General features: G+C 65.4%; 1 protein-coding gene across 2 annotated transcripts in view; it reads right to left on the bottom strand.

Annotated features, from left to right (window-relative positions):
* The window catches only part of JPH3 (junctophilin 3), a 52,774-nt gene that overhangs the window by 2,750 nt on the left and 34,012 nt on the right, over nucleotides 1-16,012 (bottom strand). For both annotated transcript variants that reach the window (XM_012657693.1, XM_012657691.1), the window contains exons 3-4: nucleotides 5,232-5,356; nucleotides 1,930-2,828 (exon numbers count right to left, since the gene is read on the bottom strand). In XM_012657693.1, coding sequence (XP_012513147.1) covers nucleotides 1,930-2,828; nucleotides 5,232-5,356 — 1,024 coding nt within the window. The remainder of the gene's footprint in view (nucleotides 1-1,929; nucleotides 2,829-5,231; nucleotides 5,357-16,012) is intronic.

The raw sequence follows: 16,012 nt of genomic DNA, 5'->3' as shown, positions 1-16,012 counted from the left end.
GCAGTGCTCACGCCCTGTGGAGGCGCCAGGACACAGCCGGTGTGACCTGGGCCCTCCCGCTCCCCAGCCTGGTGCTGCCACACCCCCGACTGTAGTGACCCCTCCCCAGTTCGCACCCATCATTTCACCAGAGGGGAAACCAAGGCCTGAGAACCACCAGGGACCTCGCTGGGCCAGAGTTCACTCACTGGCAGCACTGGAGGGAGAACCCAGGTGTGCCCACCTGAGGGGACCTCACCCAGGGCCCTCTGGCTGTCCTTCCCACCTGGCCCTGTGCCTTCACAGCAGGACTCTTGTCCCCATGTTCTCAGGGGAGAAGCGGGTGAGAGCAGGACCCCAGCTCAGCAGCACGAAGCATTTGGAAGGCCCCTGCCATTCCCAGCCTTGACCCCGCCGTGAGCTGCCGGCCCCCATGCCCAGCACCACACCAGCCGGGTGAATGGGGAGGGGCGCGGGCCAGAGGGCAGCTCCCCTGACCCCACACGCGGCCCAGGGCAGACTGGGGACTGCCCCACACCACTGTGCCCCAAGGTAGGTGACCACCTCCCGGCTCCTGTAGGTGGTTCTGGGTAGCCCCCTGGCACCCTGCCTGGCCCACCCTATAAGCCCAGGCACCGGGTGACCCCAGGGCGGGCACTGAAGTGCACCCCTCTGGCCACCTCCTCAAAGCTGGCTTCTGTTCAGGGTGGGGCCGGATGTGGTGCTGGGGTGGAAGGAGGGTCCCCCCCCAAGGCAGGGGCAGGACCCAGGGCAGCCCCCTGGTTCTCCTGCAGCCACTGCACGCCTAGGGCTGGCGTCGGCCCTCGGGAGCTGTGTTTGAGGCACCCAAAGCGCCAGCGTGTTGAGCAGGCTAAATATAGAACCCGTCCCTGCATCTCCCACCCTGCCCACCGCGGGCTGTTCCTAAAATAGCCCCACGCGCACACAGCGCCGGCGGCGTGACGGGGAGGATGCAGTTGTAAGTGGTCCCAGCAGGAGCACGGGGGGTGGGGTGGGGGTGCTCCCTGGAGGTATTTGGGGGAGGGGAGGCATCTTAGGAACCAGCAACACAGACGTGCACACAGCGGATTCAAGCAGAGGCAGGAACCGGCCAGGCATGAAGCTGCCCAGGGGTGGGGCAGATGGCAGGAGGAAACCCCAGCTCCCCTGGCCGCAGAGGGAGGGAGGACACCGACCGCCGCCGCAGTGACAGAAGCCTACAGAGGAGCCCCCTGCCTGCCGAGACCAGCCCTCCCTGCCAGGCATCAGTGCGAAACCCCAACTCGAGTCCCAGCGCCCCAGGCCTCCAGTACTGAGCCCTGCTCGGGCCTCGACAGCCTCAGCGTTTCTGTTTAGAACGGAAGCCCAGGCACCCGCCGCAGCAGGCCCCGCACTGCCCTTCCGCCGCGGGAGCAGGGGGTCCTGCGCTTCAGGGTAGAAGCCCTGGGGTGAAGGGTCAGCCCCGTGCAAGGCCCCGGGCCCCCTCAGGTGCACGCTGGGTCTGGTCCAGGGGATGCTGTTCCTTCCTCCAAACCCGCCCTGGGGAGGAGTGAATTTAAGGTGGGAGGTGTCTGGGTGAGGCCGAGTGTCTCACTCAGGTCCTCGAGTGTGAGCGAGCCCCAACACCCCCCACCAGGGCATGATGAGCCTAGATTGCCGGCCCCCACCCGAGCTGTCTTTGGTCCTCTGTGCTCCTCCCCAGCACACGGGACACTCCAAGCAGTGACCTCGCAGGCTGCTGCCAGGCGCCGGGCACCGTAGGCTGGGGCCTCAGCAAGGGGTGGAGGTCGGGGTCCCTGCTGCCCGGTTCCTCTGTGGGAGCTTCTGAAACCACCTGGCTGCTCCCCAGGAGGACCGAGCCTGGGTGCAGCCCTCAGGGACCCGCCCCCACTCCTGGGGGAAGGCGCAGACACAGGACCCTGGGGTGCAGCCCGCCAGCCGCCCACTCACCGTGCTGGCCTTGAGCTCGTCCCCGTTCTCCTCGTCCGACTCCAGGGCCACAGGCAGGGACTTGCGGGGCGGGGAGAAGGTCAGGTCCCAGCGCAGCAGCCGGGGCTCGGCCCTGCCGCCCAGCCGCAGGCTCTCCAGCTTCTGCACCGTGGGCTCCGCGGAGGGGGCCGGCCTGAAGTTCTCCTTATTCTGGGCCTTTGACCTCAGTCTCTGCACCCCGAAGCCCCGGTCCTCGGTGCGGTGGTCCTCCCCTGCGCCCCGGCCGGCACCCCCCTTGCTGTAGCGTCTTTTCTGGGGGTGCGCGTCCTGCGCGTAGGCGTCCATCCTCCGCAGGGGCTGCATCTCCATCGTGTAGTTGCTGCGCTTCTCCTCGCCTAGCTGCAGCAGCTTGGCGCTCCCGGGGCTGTGGCCGCTGGCCCGGTGAGGGGAAGTCCAGGAGAACAGGGGGGAGGACTCCGTCCGCCTCTCCCGGGGCTTGGGGTTCCCGGGCTGCTTGTGGCCCAAGCCCCGGGAGTGGAAGTCATCCGAGGGCTGGCCGCTGCGCAGGGCGCCGCTGCGGAAGCCCCTGGAGCCTGCGGGCTTCTCCTCGGCCCAGCTGTTGCGGGCGTGGTCCCCTCCCCGGGCCTCCAGCAGCATCAGGATGTCCCCGCCGCGCTCCTCGTCCACAGACACCTGCCGGGAGAAGTGGGCCACCTTGTTCCTCGAGGTGGGGGCCGGTGGCGGTGTGGCCGCGGGGCTGGTGGGGAAGCTCTGCAGGGGGCTGTCGTCGGGGGTCAGGTCGGAAGGGGTGGTGCCTTTGCGGTACAGCTCGGGGCTCTCCTGCTGCAGGGGTGTCCCCGTGGAGAGCACCTCGATGTCCTCGCAGGAAAGCTGATGCTTCGGTCTCTGGTACTCCAGCCCTTTGTGAAGGAAGAGACAAGACAGAGGATGGGGTTACCCAGAACGTTCTAGAAGCAGGTCACCCCCGACCAGGGCGACACACAGGCCTGGGCAGCGCAGTGCCCTGCACACGGCAGGGGCAAGCAAAGGACAGCGGGGCCGGTACCAGTGGCCCCCAAAGCCGTTCTGTGGGACCCCCGGGCCCCTCCCCATGGGCACTTTGAGGGTCCTGGGCCGTGACGGAAGCGCTGGGCAGCAGCTCCTGGCCGTGGTCCCAGGTTGCAGGGAGGCCCGCGGGTTGGCGAGTGAGGACACCGGCCTGGCCTCTCTGTGTGGCCTCAGGCCCCTCCCGAGGATGAGAGGAAGCGTCTCACACTAGCTGACCTGCAGGCTCCTGGAGCCGGGGTGTCATAGCTGGGCCATCCCCTGCCTGCCCAGGACACCTGTGTCCTGGTGGTGGGACGGCCCGTGGAGGAACAGCCTGGCCCGCGCCTTGTGCAGGGCCGGCCTGAGTGCCCAGGAGTGGGGCTGCCCAGCCCGCCTCGGGCCTCAACACCTGGGGCTGGGCTCCCCCTGGAGGGCCCAGCTCTGCAGCCAGCAGGTGACGTCCCTGTCTGGAGGTGGTCCCAGTGGCCCCGACCCTGAGGCCTGGACAGGGAGGGGTGACAGAAGGGGACCAGCTATTGAGATGTCCCTGGGCTCCGTGACCCTCCAGCGAGAGACGGGGCCCAAAGTGACGCCTGAGGTCGCATCCCTGCCAGCAGGGCAGCCGTGCCAGGCTGGGGTTTGTGCAGTTTGGACAAACGGAAGAACGTGGCACTTCCTGTCCCTTCATAGCAACGCGGTTACGCAGTCACCTCAAAGCGCAGTCCTTGGCTCAGCAGCAGCACGTCAGGACCCCCAACCCCCTGCACCCTCATCCCACCCAAGTCAAAATGCCACACATTTCCCCGGGCGCTTGGGCTGTCGTCTGAGGACGGAGGTCTTGGAGTCCTGCCCAGCGGCTGCTGCCTCCTGGTAACAGCCGGGACAGCAGGAGCCACCGCCCTCCTGGGGTTTCTGACACTTGCCTGCCCTCCCACCTTGCACCCCGAAACTCTGGGCAGGTGCGGGTTGGGGAGATGCAGCTCCCTCCACGTGGCTGGAAACCCAACAGTCTGGCATAGCCCCTCTCCCCCTCCAGAGACAGACCATCACTCCCTGCTCCCTCTGGTGGCCTTATGGTGCAGCCTTGAGGACATGGCTGTAGCCTCATGTGTGGCTCCAGGCAAGTGGCGCCCCTGCCCCGAGTCTGCCTCTGTTCCGTGGGGGTGTGGGCCAGGCTGCTGCTCTGTGGTCACACCCCGGGTGCAGGGCCAGGCTGCCGTGGGTCCCCCCTTCACACATAGAGGGGAAAGGCCAGGAGGGCACGTGTAAGACCACGTGAGACCCACACACCCGGCCTGTCACACCACACCTGCCTCCTGGGGTGGCCCCATCAGAGGCCCTGTGCTGTGGTGCCCACTGACTCCGACTCGGGGCCCTGCGGGGGTCCCCTGCAAGCCTTCCACGTACAGCAGCCCTGGTGTCAGGCCCGGCTGGCCCAGCAGCCCCACACCCTAGAGGGAGCGAGGACCCTCCTGCTCGTCCCCAACACCCTGGCCAGCTCGGAGGGGCTCTCAGCTAGGTGAGCTCCGGGAGCATCGCCATGTGGACGCAGGGCAGAGCATGGAGCGTGTACGGCTGAATTCCAGCACCTCCATCCCGTCTGTGTCCTGGGTCCATGGCCACTCAGGCCTCCTGCCTCCTGCCTCCTGCCTCCTGGTCCTAACACCTCAGGCAGCTTCCGCTCAACGCCACATACATGCCTCCACCCCACCAAGTCAGACAGGCTCACTGCCCAGATCCCAGGAGAAAACGCCACAAGACTCCGCCCTGGAGGCAAGGACCAGCCTCCCGGGTCTGGCGGTGGCTCCAGCTCCTTCCCAAGACACACCGGGTGCTGCTGCACTGGGCACGTGTAAATGTAGGTTAGTTGAGATTGAGTGAGACTCGGGACTGGGTCCCTCAGTCACACGAGGATACTGGCTACCACACTGGACTGAGCAGAGAGAGGCAGGTCCATCATTGCAGAAGGTTCCAGAACACCACTAGGGGTAGGTGTGGAGAGATGGCGCAGGCTGAGCAGGCGGGTGCCGACAGGCTCGGACAGCCAGGGAGTGACAGTGGACACCCGTGTGCACACAGGGATGCACGGCTGCAGGAACGTGGAGAGAGGTGCTGACACTTGGGTGCAGCGACACGCGTGTCCGAGGGGGCCTAGCACGGACACGTACCTTCCCCAAAGACAAGCAGACACGAAGCAAGGTGGCGGCTTCCAGGCAGGCTCCCTCTGAGCCCGTCCCCGCCCCCGCCCTGGAAGCCGGCGCAGCCGCGGGACTCACCGTTTTCCCGGTGCTGGAAGGAAGGCGAGAACTCTTTGGCAGTGATCCTGGCGATCCGCGCTTCCTCCTGCGCTTTCTGAGCCGCTGTGAGGGCCGCCTCCGCCTTGGCCCGTGAGTGCGAGGTCCTGGGGGAGACAGGGAGGAGGTCAAGGGACAGCAGCGAAGGGCTCTGGGGTCAGGTCCTGCGCCGACCCCCACACAGGCTGGGCTGAGACTGGCACCTGACCCCGTGTCTGCCCTCCAACCCCTGGACTCACTTGTTCATTCGCTGAACAGACCTCACCGGGCCTAGCCCTAGTGTGTGGGACAGGCTCAAAAACGTGTCTGTCCTCGTTACCAAGAAACCTCCCACACACGTAGGTTCCAGAGGCTGCAAGTCCGGGATGGAGGCACCAGCAGACCTGGAGTCCGTCTGCGTGTCTCGTGGAGAAGGGGCAGGCAGCTCCCTGGGGCCCCTTTACATGGGCGCTGGTTCCACCTCCCGCCATGCCCTTGGGCAGGTCCCACTGCCAGCCTGGCAGGACGTAGGCACCCAGCCCCCGTGCTGCAGCCTGGGCCTCCCACGATGCCCACGGGCTGAACTCAGACACCCGCACGCTTCTTGGGAAAGACGGAGTTTTCTTTTTCCAGAATTCCGCTGTGCTAACTGGGAACACTTTACTAGAAGACCACAGATCTGACATTTACACAGACGCGACAACACGAGCCGTAGCCATGGACACGTGTCAGGAAACAGAGGGAGCTGCTGAGGACACCCTGAGGTCTCCAGGTCTCCCGTGCTCGCTGCCCCAGCGCTACTGCATGTCACCCACCACGGCGCCCGGCAGCAGGCCCCAGCCGGCCACGTGGGAGAGCATGTGTGGGAACTTAGCACCGAGGGACTCCTCTCCCTCCCCTGGTTCCTCGTTCTGGGAACTGAGAAAAGATGACTGACACAGCTGCAACCCCGTGTCCCACGAAACATGCGAACCACACCTAGAAGACATACGCGAACCACACTTTCTAGAAGATTCCTCGGGAACCTGGTGGCTGTATTACGCATAACAGAACGGGCAGGAACGCCATGGAGACAAAACCATTAATAAAGCACTAGTCAACACTCGACTTACTATCGGTAAAAAATCAACTGACAAATCATTGCTGCAGGTCTCGGGCTCGGTCCCAGCCCACAAGCCCCAGAGTAGGTCTCTCCTGCAAGTTCCAGCCTGGCGGTCCCTGCATGTCACGGCTGAGAGTTTACGGGAAATGAGGGCTTTCCCGTCCCTGGCCCCTAGTTGGCGGCTGGTCGGAGGCTGGGATGTGCCGTGGGAGGCGTCAGCAGCGCCACGTCAGTGGAGACGAAAGTTAGAACCGCGTTCGTCCGCCCAGCGGGAGCCGCGGCACATCCAACCCACATCTCAGGGCCGACGAAGGAGGACAGGGCAGGGACCTCGGGGCGTCTGCTGCATGGGGCCCATCACGTGCACCAGCTCCCCCTGCTGCAGAAAGCCCAGGGACCGAGAAGGACACCCCCCTCCTTCCCGAGTGCCAAAGGCAGCATTCGGGGGCAGCCACTTCTCCCACGTCCTGCTCGGCCTCTCTGCCGAGATGGTGAGCATCGCCCAGACCCGCCCAGCTTGGGGACCAGAGCCCCATGCTGTGTGGCTCTGGCCAGGGGGCCCTGGGTGGGGCCACACCCCCCCTCCACAAACTGTACTCAAATCCTCTCCCCACTTCCAAGCAGAGCACACAGCTCTCGTCAGCCTCTGCGAGGACATTGGATGCCCCCAAATTAAGATGCACCAGTCTGAACACAGCTGGCCCCAGACAGAAATGGGAGCTCGGCTGGAGCATCCTTGGGGCAAACGGTGTCACCAGACCACGCCGCAGTGCCCAGGATGGTGCATTCCCAGTTCCTGCCCCACAACCAGCCTGGGACACGAGGCAGAGCAGGCTCTGAGCTCCCAGACGCAGAGGCAAGTCGGGAAACATGAGCTGCCCCGGTGACCCCTCCTGCACCTGTCGTCACGGCGGGCACCTGACTCTGCCGTGATGTGCGACTGTTCACGACCGTGTCCCTACCACGAGCCCCCGGCAAGGATGGGGTCTCGCGCCTCCCGGGCTGCCCAGACCCCAACCGTGATATGCAGACGCGAGGCGCGAGGCAGCGAGAGGGAGATTCCCCCGAAGGGGACACTATTTGGTTCCCACATCGTTGCTTTGTAAAAATGCCACCAACATTAACTCACCAACATCATGCGTGTATTTACATATGTATGTTCACACGTATATAAAAAGAATACGCTGTGCCAACCCTAAAATGAAACCAATCAGGACAAGTGCGTTTAACAGAAGAAAGCTCCCCACAGCGTGTCGCGAAGGTTCATTTTGAACAAGACTCTCGGGACTGGCCGGGAGCCAGTGAGAGTTCCTGACCGCCTGCAGCTCACACCTGCGGGGGGCCTGGCGCACAGACACGGGGGGAGGGTGTCCGAGCTCTCAGGGGACCGTCCTGTGCCTGAGGCTCACTCGCCAGGGCCCCGCCATGTTGCTTCGCCCACTCTTTCTCGCCGCCCCGTGTGCACGCGGTGGTCGCTCTTGCCGGCCGGGCCCTGCGCTGGAGGTTCCCACGACCAGCTCGGCGACCCAGAGAGGTGAGAAAAACCCCCGCTCCTGGACTGCCGCTGACAGCAAGCAGCCTGGGCGCCCCCAGCCGGGGTGGGGAGTGGACGGCGGGGGGTTCACGAGCACCCCACTCGCTGTCCGTCGGGCTGACGCAGGGGTGGGTGGGGCAGGGCAGCTCCACTCCCAGCACCTGCACTGGATGGAGTGGTGTCCCCACAACAATGTCCATCCAGAACCCCGGAACATGACTGTATTTGGAAATAGGGTCTTTGTAGGGTATGACGACCCACACCGCCCGACCTGCCCCCGCCTGACTCTACAGGGCCTGGGCGGGTGAGAACCGCGCTGCTCACTCCCAGGTGAGCGGCTGGTGCCGGTGGTGCAGGGACCCACTTTGAGAACCGCCACACTCAAGGTGGCAACCCCAGGGTTTTGTCCCGTGGCCACAGCCCACCCCGATCACCCCTCCGCCTGCTCGCAGCCAAACTGGAGTCCCTGGCTATCCCGTCACCCGTCCCCTCCCACTGTCCCTACCCCCGTGCACCGCACCTCTCCTGCCTGCCGGGAAGATGCCGTGTACTCCTAACACCGAAAACCCTCCCGCCCAGAGCTTGACTTTACGCACAGCTGACAGCTCCCTGCCTCCCCGGCAGCCGGTTCCTCGAGGGCGGGTCCACCTGACACAGGACCCAGATGCAAAGTCCTCACAACACGCAGCTGCCGGCACCAGGCCCCCCTGAGCTGACAGCGCAGCCCAGGGCCCCCGTCCTGCGCAGAGTGGACAGGACGCGTGGCCAGAGAGAAGGCAGGGCCGCGGGGCAGGCGCTGACCTGGACGTCATCGAGGGGGAGCCTTGTGCTGGGTGGGCAGAGCGCCAGGGGGGCCTGTCCTGGAGGACCCGGGGTGCAACAGGCACCTGTGGGGCAGGTACAGCCCTGACTGTGGAGGCTCCGGGAAGACGGCGTCCGAGCCGCGCTGGGGGAGCTGAGGGGCCACCGGGAGGCTCCTGAGAAAGCCCAGAATCGCTGCCCACCCCTCGCCTGGGGCCAGGGGCCTGCCACACGCCTAGAGTGACACCAGGCACCAACCGTCAGGGTGCACCGTCACGTCCCTGACCACCCTGACCACCGAGGAACCCCAGGCACAGGGCTCCGGCCCCTCCCGGGTCCCCAGCTTTCGGTGTCTGGGGGGCCAGCTCGAGGCAGCCCCAGCCTCACCCTCTACGTGGAACTGACCCTGGCCCAGCAGCCGCCCTGGGCCAGCGAACAGGACCCCTGACACCCTGGTTCTCTGCCATCACCAGGCAGCAGCACAGCTGGTCGGCCGCGGCCCCGAGGAGACGGAAATTCTACGTCCAGGTCAACAGAGCAGCTGACATCTCCACGGGCCTCTCAGATTCACACGTGGCCAATCCTGGGCCTGAGCCGCCACCCCCCCTGCAAGGATCCCAAGTGGCCCTCGCAGGGCCTCTGTCCCCGGACTCCTTCCCACCAGGGCAGCTCACTGGCAACATTTGTCCCGAGGGCCTGGTGAGAGGCAGGTGCGGCCCACAGCCTAGCCCCTCTCCTCGGGCCTCGGTGCTGGCCCGGCCAGGCACAGTCAGTCTGGGAGGAGACTGTGTCGGCCTCCTGAGGCTGCCTAACAAACGACCCCAACCAGGCCACCTGACGACAGAAACCCTCCCAACGCAGTCTGGGCTGCAGGTCCCAAGCCAAGGTGTGGCAGGGCCACGCTCCCTCCGGGGGCCCCAGGGGAGGGTCCTTCCTGCCTCTCCCAGCCCTGGGGGCTGCTGGCCTGGGCTGTGGCCGCCTCGCTGCAGCCTGCACCCGCCGTCACGGGCCGTCTCCCTCCGTCTCCCTTCTCCCCTGTTCTCAGGACACTTGTCAGCGACTCGGGGCCCCCAGGTCACCCAGGACCTCACCTCCAGGCATCTGCAAAGACCCTTTTCCCAGGTGAGGGCCCATTCCCAGGTCCTGGGTGGATGTCTCTGGGGCCGCCATTCGGCCCAGGCCAGGGTGGTGCCAGGCCTGCCGCTGTCTGGGCTGGGGACGGCTGGGGGTCGGTGAGGAGGAGGAGGAGGGCCGGGCTGGCCCACGCCCCCAGCCTCAAAAGAGCGGGGCTGAACCCCACCTGCAGTGAGCCCTGCCCGTCACCCGCCCATTTCCCGGCGCCTCTGTGGTGGGGGCCCCAGTCACAACCGCGGCAGCTGCTTCTCCCATGCTCAGCTCCCGCGGGTCACACGTGGCGCGGAAGCAGAGCCACCGTTCCTCAGGCGGGAAACGGGCTTGGAGAGGCCGGTCTGCCCAGGCCGCAGGAGGGCAGAGTAGGTGACGGTCGTCCCCGCAAAGAAAAGCTGACAGACGAGAGCCAGAATTCGGGGAAAACACACACAGGCCTCGCCCGCACTGGCGCAGAGTGCTCCCCGCACGGCAGCCCGCTGTGCCGGCCACCCCCGGGGCACGCGTCACTAAACACCCGCCGAAGAGCCACCTCCCAGCCCGGCACTGACGCGTCTCCATAGACGTTGGATCTGCGGAAACAGCTGCAAGTAAGTGGGGACACACTGCGGCTTCACGGGAAGTCCCCCCCACCCGGCCCCCAGCAGTGGGGTGACGACCCCATCAGCTCCCAGCTGTGGGAGCGACGGTGCTTCTATTTCAGCCGATGCCCTAACCTGGTGGCACCGGGGCCTGGACTGACCCGAACTCCAGGGCGAAGGAAGAGAACCCTCCACCCACTGCCAGAGGCGGCCAGGCCCGCGTGTGGGAAACAGCGCGCCCGGAGCCAGCTTCTCTTCCCTGGTTGCCGTTGCCAAGGCAACCCGCCTCTTCAAGGGAGGTGGCTGGATGGGAGGGACCCACATCCAGCGCCCCCACCCCACAGACGCGGGAGGAAGACCCAGCCCCAGAGGCCGAGCTGCCGGCTGTCGACACGCTGCAGCCCTCGAAGGGCGGGACTCGGGGTTCCCCAGCCCTGCTGCCCGGGCTCAGCCGGCAAGGCGGGGAGAGGACGGGCACCCGGCTCAGCGCCAGGCCCTGGCCACGACCCCAGGCAAGGACCTCCCGCCCATCTTCACCCCACAGGTGGCAAGATGCTAGGAGGCGCCCTGTCTCAGGCACTGTGCCGGTGCCCGGCCCGCGGGGAGGAATTATGTCATTCCTGGCGTGCCGCCAGGGAAACTGAGGCTGGCATCTGAACCCAGTCTGGCCGATGCCAGCCCCTGCTCTGCCCGTGTGATGACAGGATGCTGCAGGCTGCCCTGGAGCCCGCTCTTGGGGACCCAGACCCTCCTCTCCAGGGCCCTGGAGTGGCAGCTGGCCGTCCCCGCAGCAGCTGGCGAGAGCTAGTTCGGTGCGGAGGCTGCAAGCACCACGCAGCTGGGACTCGGTGTTTCCGAATCGGGCGCTGCAGCCCTCACGAGCCCGTGGGACTTCCTTTCCAGGCGTGCCGCTCTGGGCGACCCTCCGTAAGGGCAGCTGGACCCTTTCTAGGGGGTCCTGTGGGCCGGGCTATGAGAACGGGGTCACGGCTGACGGAGGGAAGGGGAAGACGCCAGCAGGGAGCCCGAGGCCTCGACGCACCCGGCTCGAGCACCTTCAGTGGAGGCAGCCCCAGCCTGGGTCCCACACGGGGCCGCCAGAAATGCAGATTCGCAGGCCCTGCCCGGCCCTGCCTTTAGACACGGCTTCGTGCTAAGGTCTCAGAAGTGCAGGCCTCACGCCTGGCGTGGGGACAGCGCCGGCACTGCGCACTCACACGGTAGAGACATCGGCACATCACACACCCTGCTCTGCCCCTCCCCACCTAACACTGTATCTTGGAGACTGTCCCACATCAACACACGCAGAGCTTTCTTGCTTTTCAATGACTGTGCAAACACGCCACGTCTGCCTGCGTCGACAGCCGGGTAGGCTGCTCCCGCCGTCCACTGTCACAAGCCACGGTCCAGCGATAACCTCAGGCGTTTGCTATTTCGTACCCAGATCCGCCTTGAGAATAAATTTCCAGAAGTAGCATTTCTGAACCGAAGCTGCAGTTTCGATGTTCCTACCGTCTGAACTCGGCCTGGGATTGACGACTTGCTCTCGGGGACGCCGTGCCAGTCCCCTCCCCGAGCGACGCAGAGAAGGCCTGTTCCCCGGCGTCTTCTCCAAGTCCACCGATCAGCAGTTTTTTCCTCTCTTCCACGCCAACAAGTGAAACAGCCTTTGTCTCGTTGCAGTTTTAATTTACATTTCTGTTATTAGGTTTTTTTTCTTGTTGATTTGTAGGAGTATTTTATATAGAAAGGAATCCAGCCTCTATTAAATTTTACATTGAAACTTTTAAGCCAGCTGGGATTTATTCTGGCGTAAGGAACGAGGTAGGGACCTGACTTCGCTTCCTTCCCAGACGGCCACGCGACGGGCCCAGTGACACTGAACGCACAGCCCGTCCGTCCCCCACCGCCGGGCTGTGACGCCACTTCCATCCACGGGACGTGGACCGTCCTGCCCCGTGGTCGTCTCGCTCTACTGTGCGTGTGTTCTCATCGCCCACGCCAGTTGGCACTGTCGCCAGCCCCGGCGGTGAAGTTAGAGCCCCGGGGCAGACGCAGGGGCAGACTCCGGGTGGCGAGAACACAAACCTCGAGACACCCGCATTCTGTCGCCACACAGGACAAAAATCATTGATGGTAACGGAGCCACAGTCTACCAAACCGCCACTGTGTGTGGGCTCTGTGTGCAGGATGTAATTCTCAGGGGAACCCACGAGGCTGCCCGCCGTCCCCCCCGCTGCACAGGTGAGGGGCTGAAGCCCCTGTCCCGGAGCGGCAGGCTGTGCAGCCTCCAACAGGAGGCACCACCGTTCTGGCACATTCCCAGCCGTGCTGGTGGCCCCGGCAGACTCGTCATGGGCCACGGTCCCCACTGCTGGCCTCTGGGGTTGCCACAGTGGCCCACGCCGGCCAGTTCAGACCCCGCCCACACCCTCTGCTCCCGAGGAGGGGCACGTCCCGGTCAGGACCACAGAGTTCCAGCTCCGTGAAGGGCTGAACGGAAGGGGCCGCGCCCGCAGCCGCAGGACACAGAGCCGCCAGGAAAGACACGGCTGCGCCCACGGCCACAGGGCAGCCTGGCCCTTACTGTGAGACGCTGGGACGCGGTGGCAACCTCTGTGTGCCTCGGGTTCCCCAAAAACGCAAAGCGGAGGGGCCCAAGCTTCAACCCGCACCAGGCTGCCCACAGGGCCGGCGCATGCGCGTCAGCGGCAGCTGTTCTCGGTGGTGGTGTTCGTTCCCTGCTTCTCTGCCCGGATCCAGCCTGGCTTCCGGCAGAGCCAGCCCCCTGCTCTGACCAGGCGGCCGCACACGGTCCTGCCACGTGGTTCTGGCCCCCACCCCGCGACCCCTCCTTCCATGTGGAAACTCGGAGTGGAGCAGAGCGGAGCCTCGCCTAGGCGGACGGCGCGCATCCCCGATCCCACTGACAGGACGGAGTCTCGCGCAGGAGCGTAGGAGGACCGGGGCTTTGGCGCACCCCAGCCCCACAGCCAGCCGCTCCCCGCACCTCACTGCAGAGGACGCCGTCGCTGGGGCGAGGCCCCATCTGGCAGGAGACAGGAGGGAGGCGGCGCCGATGCTTCTGCGCCCGTCTGGAGAAGGCGGGAGGGATTTCTTGCTAATTTTCGGTTCTCCAAAGACAGCTGCAGGAGGCCTCGCTCCGTGGGACCTCGGAGAGCATTAACGAGCTGTTTGTAACGTGTCTGCAGCTCCCTGGAGACCAGATCCGGGCGCCAGTGAGGACCAGGCAGGGAGATGCGCCGAGCACGGCCCCTGTGCAGCCGAGAGGTGGGGCCCGGGTCCTAGTCGGGGCTCCACGGGGACGTCCCTCCCCGTCTTCCCTGCGGGGAGGGCGGAGGAGATGGCATCTGGGAGCCAGTTCTTTGGTCTGTGATGGCGTCAGAGCTGGGCACGAAAGAGACTCTGACATCGATTGCCCCAGGAAGGCAGGGGCCCGGCTCTGTCAGGGAGAGAGGGACGGGACCTAACAGTGAGCACCACTCGGGCCCCAGATCAGCTCATTTCAGCGAGGACAGGTGGCTTCCCCCCATTTCACAAAGGAGGAAACCGAGGCATCAGTAGCTGTTGCTAACAGGCGCAGGACTGCAGGATTATGGCCGAGCGACCCTTCTGCCGTCACCTCTCCGCGTAACGCAGGACGCAGGCTCACGGTGGCGCTGCCTAGCCTGGGTTCCCGCGAGCAGGGCTGGGATGGGGAGAGGGTCCAGGAGGGGAAGGGCACAAGCACAGGGCCGTGTCCAGGCGCCGTACAGAAGGGCCGGGCCTCGATGGAACCCCCAAATCAGAACAAGACACAAGGGACGGCCGTGCTGATGACTGTCCCGGGCGTGGCGCCGGCCGTCACTGCCAGATCCAGCGGCTACGTCGGAACAGCCGACCCGTGACAGGCCGAGGCAGCAATCGCGGCGTCCGGGGAGGAGGCCAGAAACCTTCCCAGTGGACCCAAGTGCTGGGGGAGGGGAGACAGACTTGGGGCAGGAAACGAAACGCTGGAGGGAAGGGAGGCGGCTGCGCTCTGCTCCCCAACAGTTGAGGCAGATCCTGGAGCAAACCAGGAGGCCAACGGAGCCGGAGAAGCACGTTCCTGAAGCCACGGCCCCTGCGCACAGCTGGCGAGCAGCTCTGTATCTGCAGGTGGCAGCGGAGTGTCCGCCAGGGTGGGGTCTGCGCACCACAGCACGGGCCCGGCGCGGCTCAAACGCAGCCGTGGCCTGGAACTGGGAGCGGCTTTATCAAGGGTTTGCAGAGAAGAGCAGGTCACTGAGACCACAGGCCAGCGAAGCCTACAACGTGCCCATCTGGGCCACCATGGAAAGCGCGGACCCCAGTCTGGAGGGAACCTCAGGGGCTCGGCGTCCAACCCTCGTCTCCGAGGCCCTAGAGGGCAGTGCTGGCCCAAGACCCTGGTGGTCACCAGTGAGGACTCAGACCCCGGATTCCCAATGCCAGGTGAATGTGGGGAGCGGCCCTCTCGGCCTCAGGCTCAGCGTGTGATGCGGGGCTCACTGCACAACCCCGGGGGCCTTGGGAGGCTCGAAGGAGCTCAGCCCTGGGCTGCCCCACGGAGGATGGATTTCACAGGGAGATGGGAGGAGGAGGAGGGTGCGGCCTGCGCAGGGGTGAGGAGAGTCTGAGCCGCGACGTAACTCGCAGGTGAACAGAGGACGCACCTGCCAGCCAGCCCAGGAAGCAGGTGTGCTCCCTGGGAACAGGACAGACTCCGGAGGGGCTGCCTGGGGGCGGGGGAGGAGGGCAGAGCCTCCTCACTCAGGTCCGCGGCTTCCGCCCCAAAGACCCTCGGCCCCAAACACCCTGGAAGATGAATCCGGACACTACACCCAACTCCACTATAAACAGCGAGCTCACAGCACGGGGACACGCGCCCCCATCTCCGCGGGTTATTGCTGCCGGGGTTAGGGAGCAGACCTTTGAGGAGACCAAGTGGGGCCTCATGGCCTCCAGACTCCCATCCCCCAAGCGCCGCCCCGCTGAATCCCGCGACCAGCTGTCCCTGGCTAAGGAAACCCACGGGACACTCCAGGCACCTGCAACACAAAGGAGCTCGTCTTCGGTGACAGTTTCCCGGAGCTGGACTCGGGCAGGGATTTATCCCGCGTTCTCGTCGGGAGGTCACCAGGTGACCAGGGAACACGTCTGGTCACACCCAGGCTGAGTGGTCCGATCCCCGCGAGAAGAGGGCGGAGCAGTAACCGGGACGCATGGGAACAGCCCAGTGGCAGAGACAGGCTTGGCGGTGCCGCAGGAGTCCCTCCGGGTCCCGGCGCAGTGAGCCCGTCACGCCTGCAACCTGCCCCCGGGGTAAAAACATCGATTGGATGATCTGACTGTTACGGTCCCCGAGGGCTTTCCCGAGGGCGGCGGGGACGTGCTGACGGTTCCACCGGCGTCTTTCCACCCATCCCCCGCTGCCCTTGTGAAGTGGGGGCTGTTATCACATTATCAAGCCTGATGCACAGATGGGGAAACTGAGGCTCAGAGACGTGGAGGCTCCCACAAGGTCACAAAGGCGCGGGCGGGTCTGACCCCACAGCACCTAATGACCCGGATTTGCCCGTCTTCGTTAGAGAGCTCCCTCCTCTCCCTCGGTACCTGC

Source organism: Propithecus coquereli, unplaced genomic scaffold, assembly GCF_000956105.1.
Source record: "Propithecus coquereli isolate 6110/MARCELLA unplaced genomic scaffold, Pcoq_1.0 Scaffold557, whole genome shotgun sequence".
Classification (NCBI taxonomy): domain Eukaryota; kingdom Metazoa; phylum Chordata; class Mammalia; order Primates; family Indriidae; genus Propithecus; species Propithecus coquereli.
The sequence above is the reverse complement of the archived record's forward strand: the minus strand, read 5'-3'. Positions and strand labels throughout refer to the sequence as shown.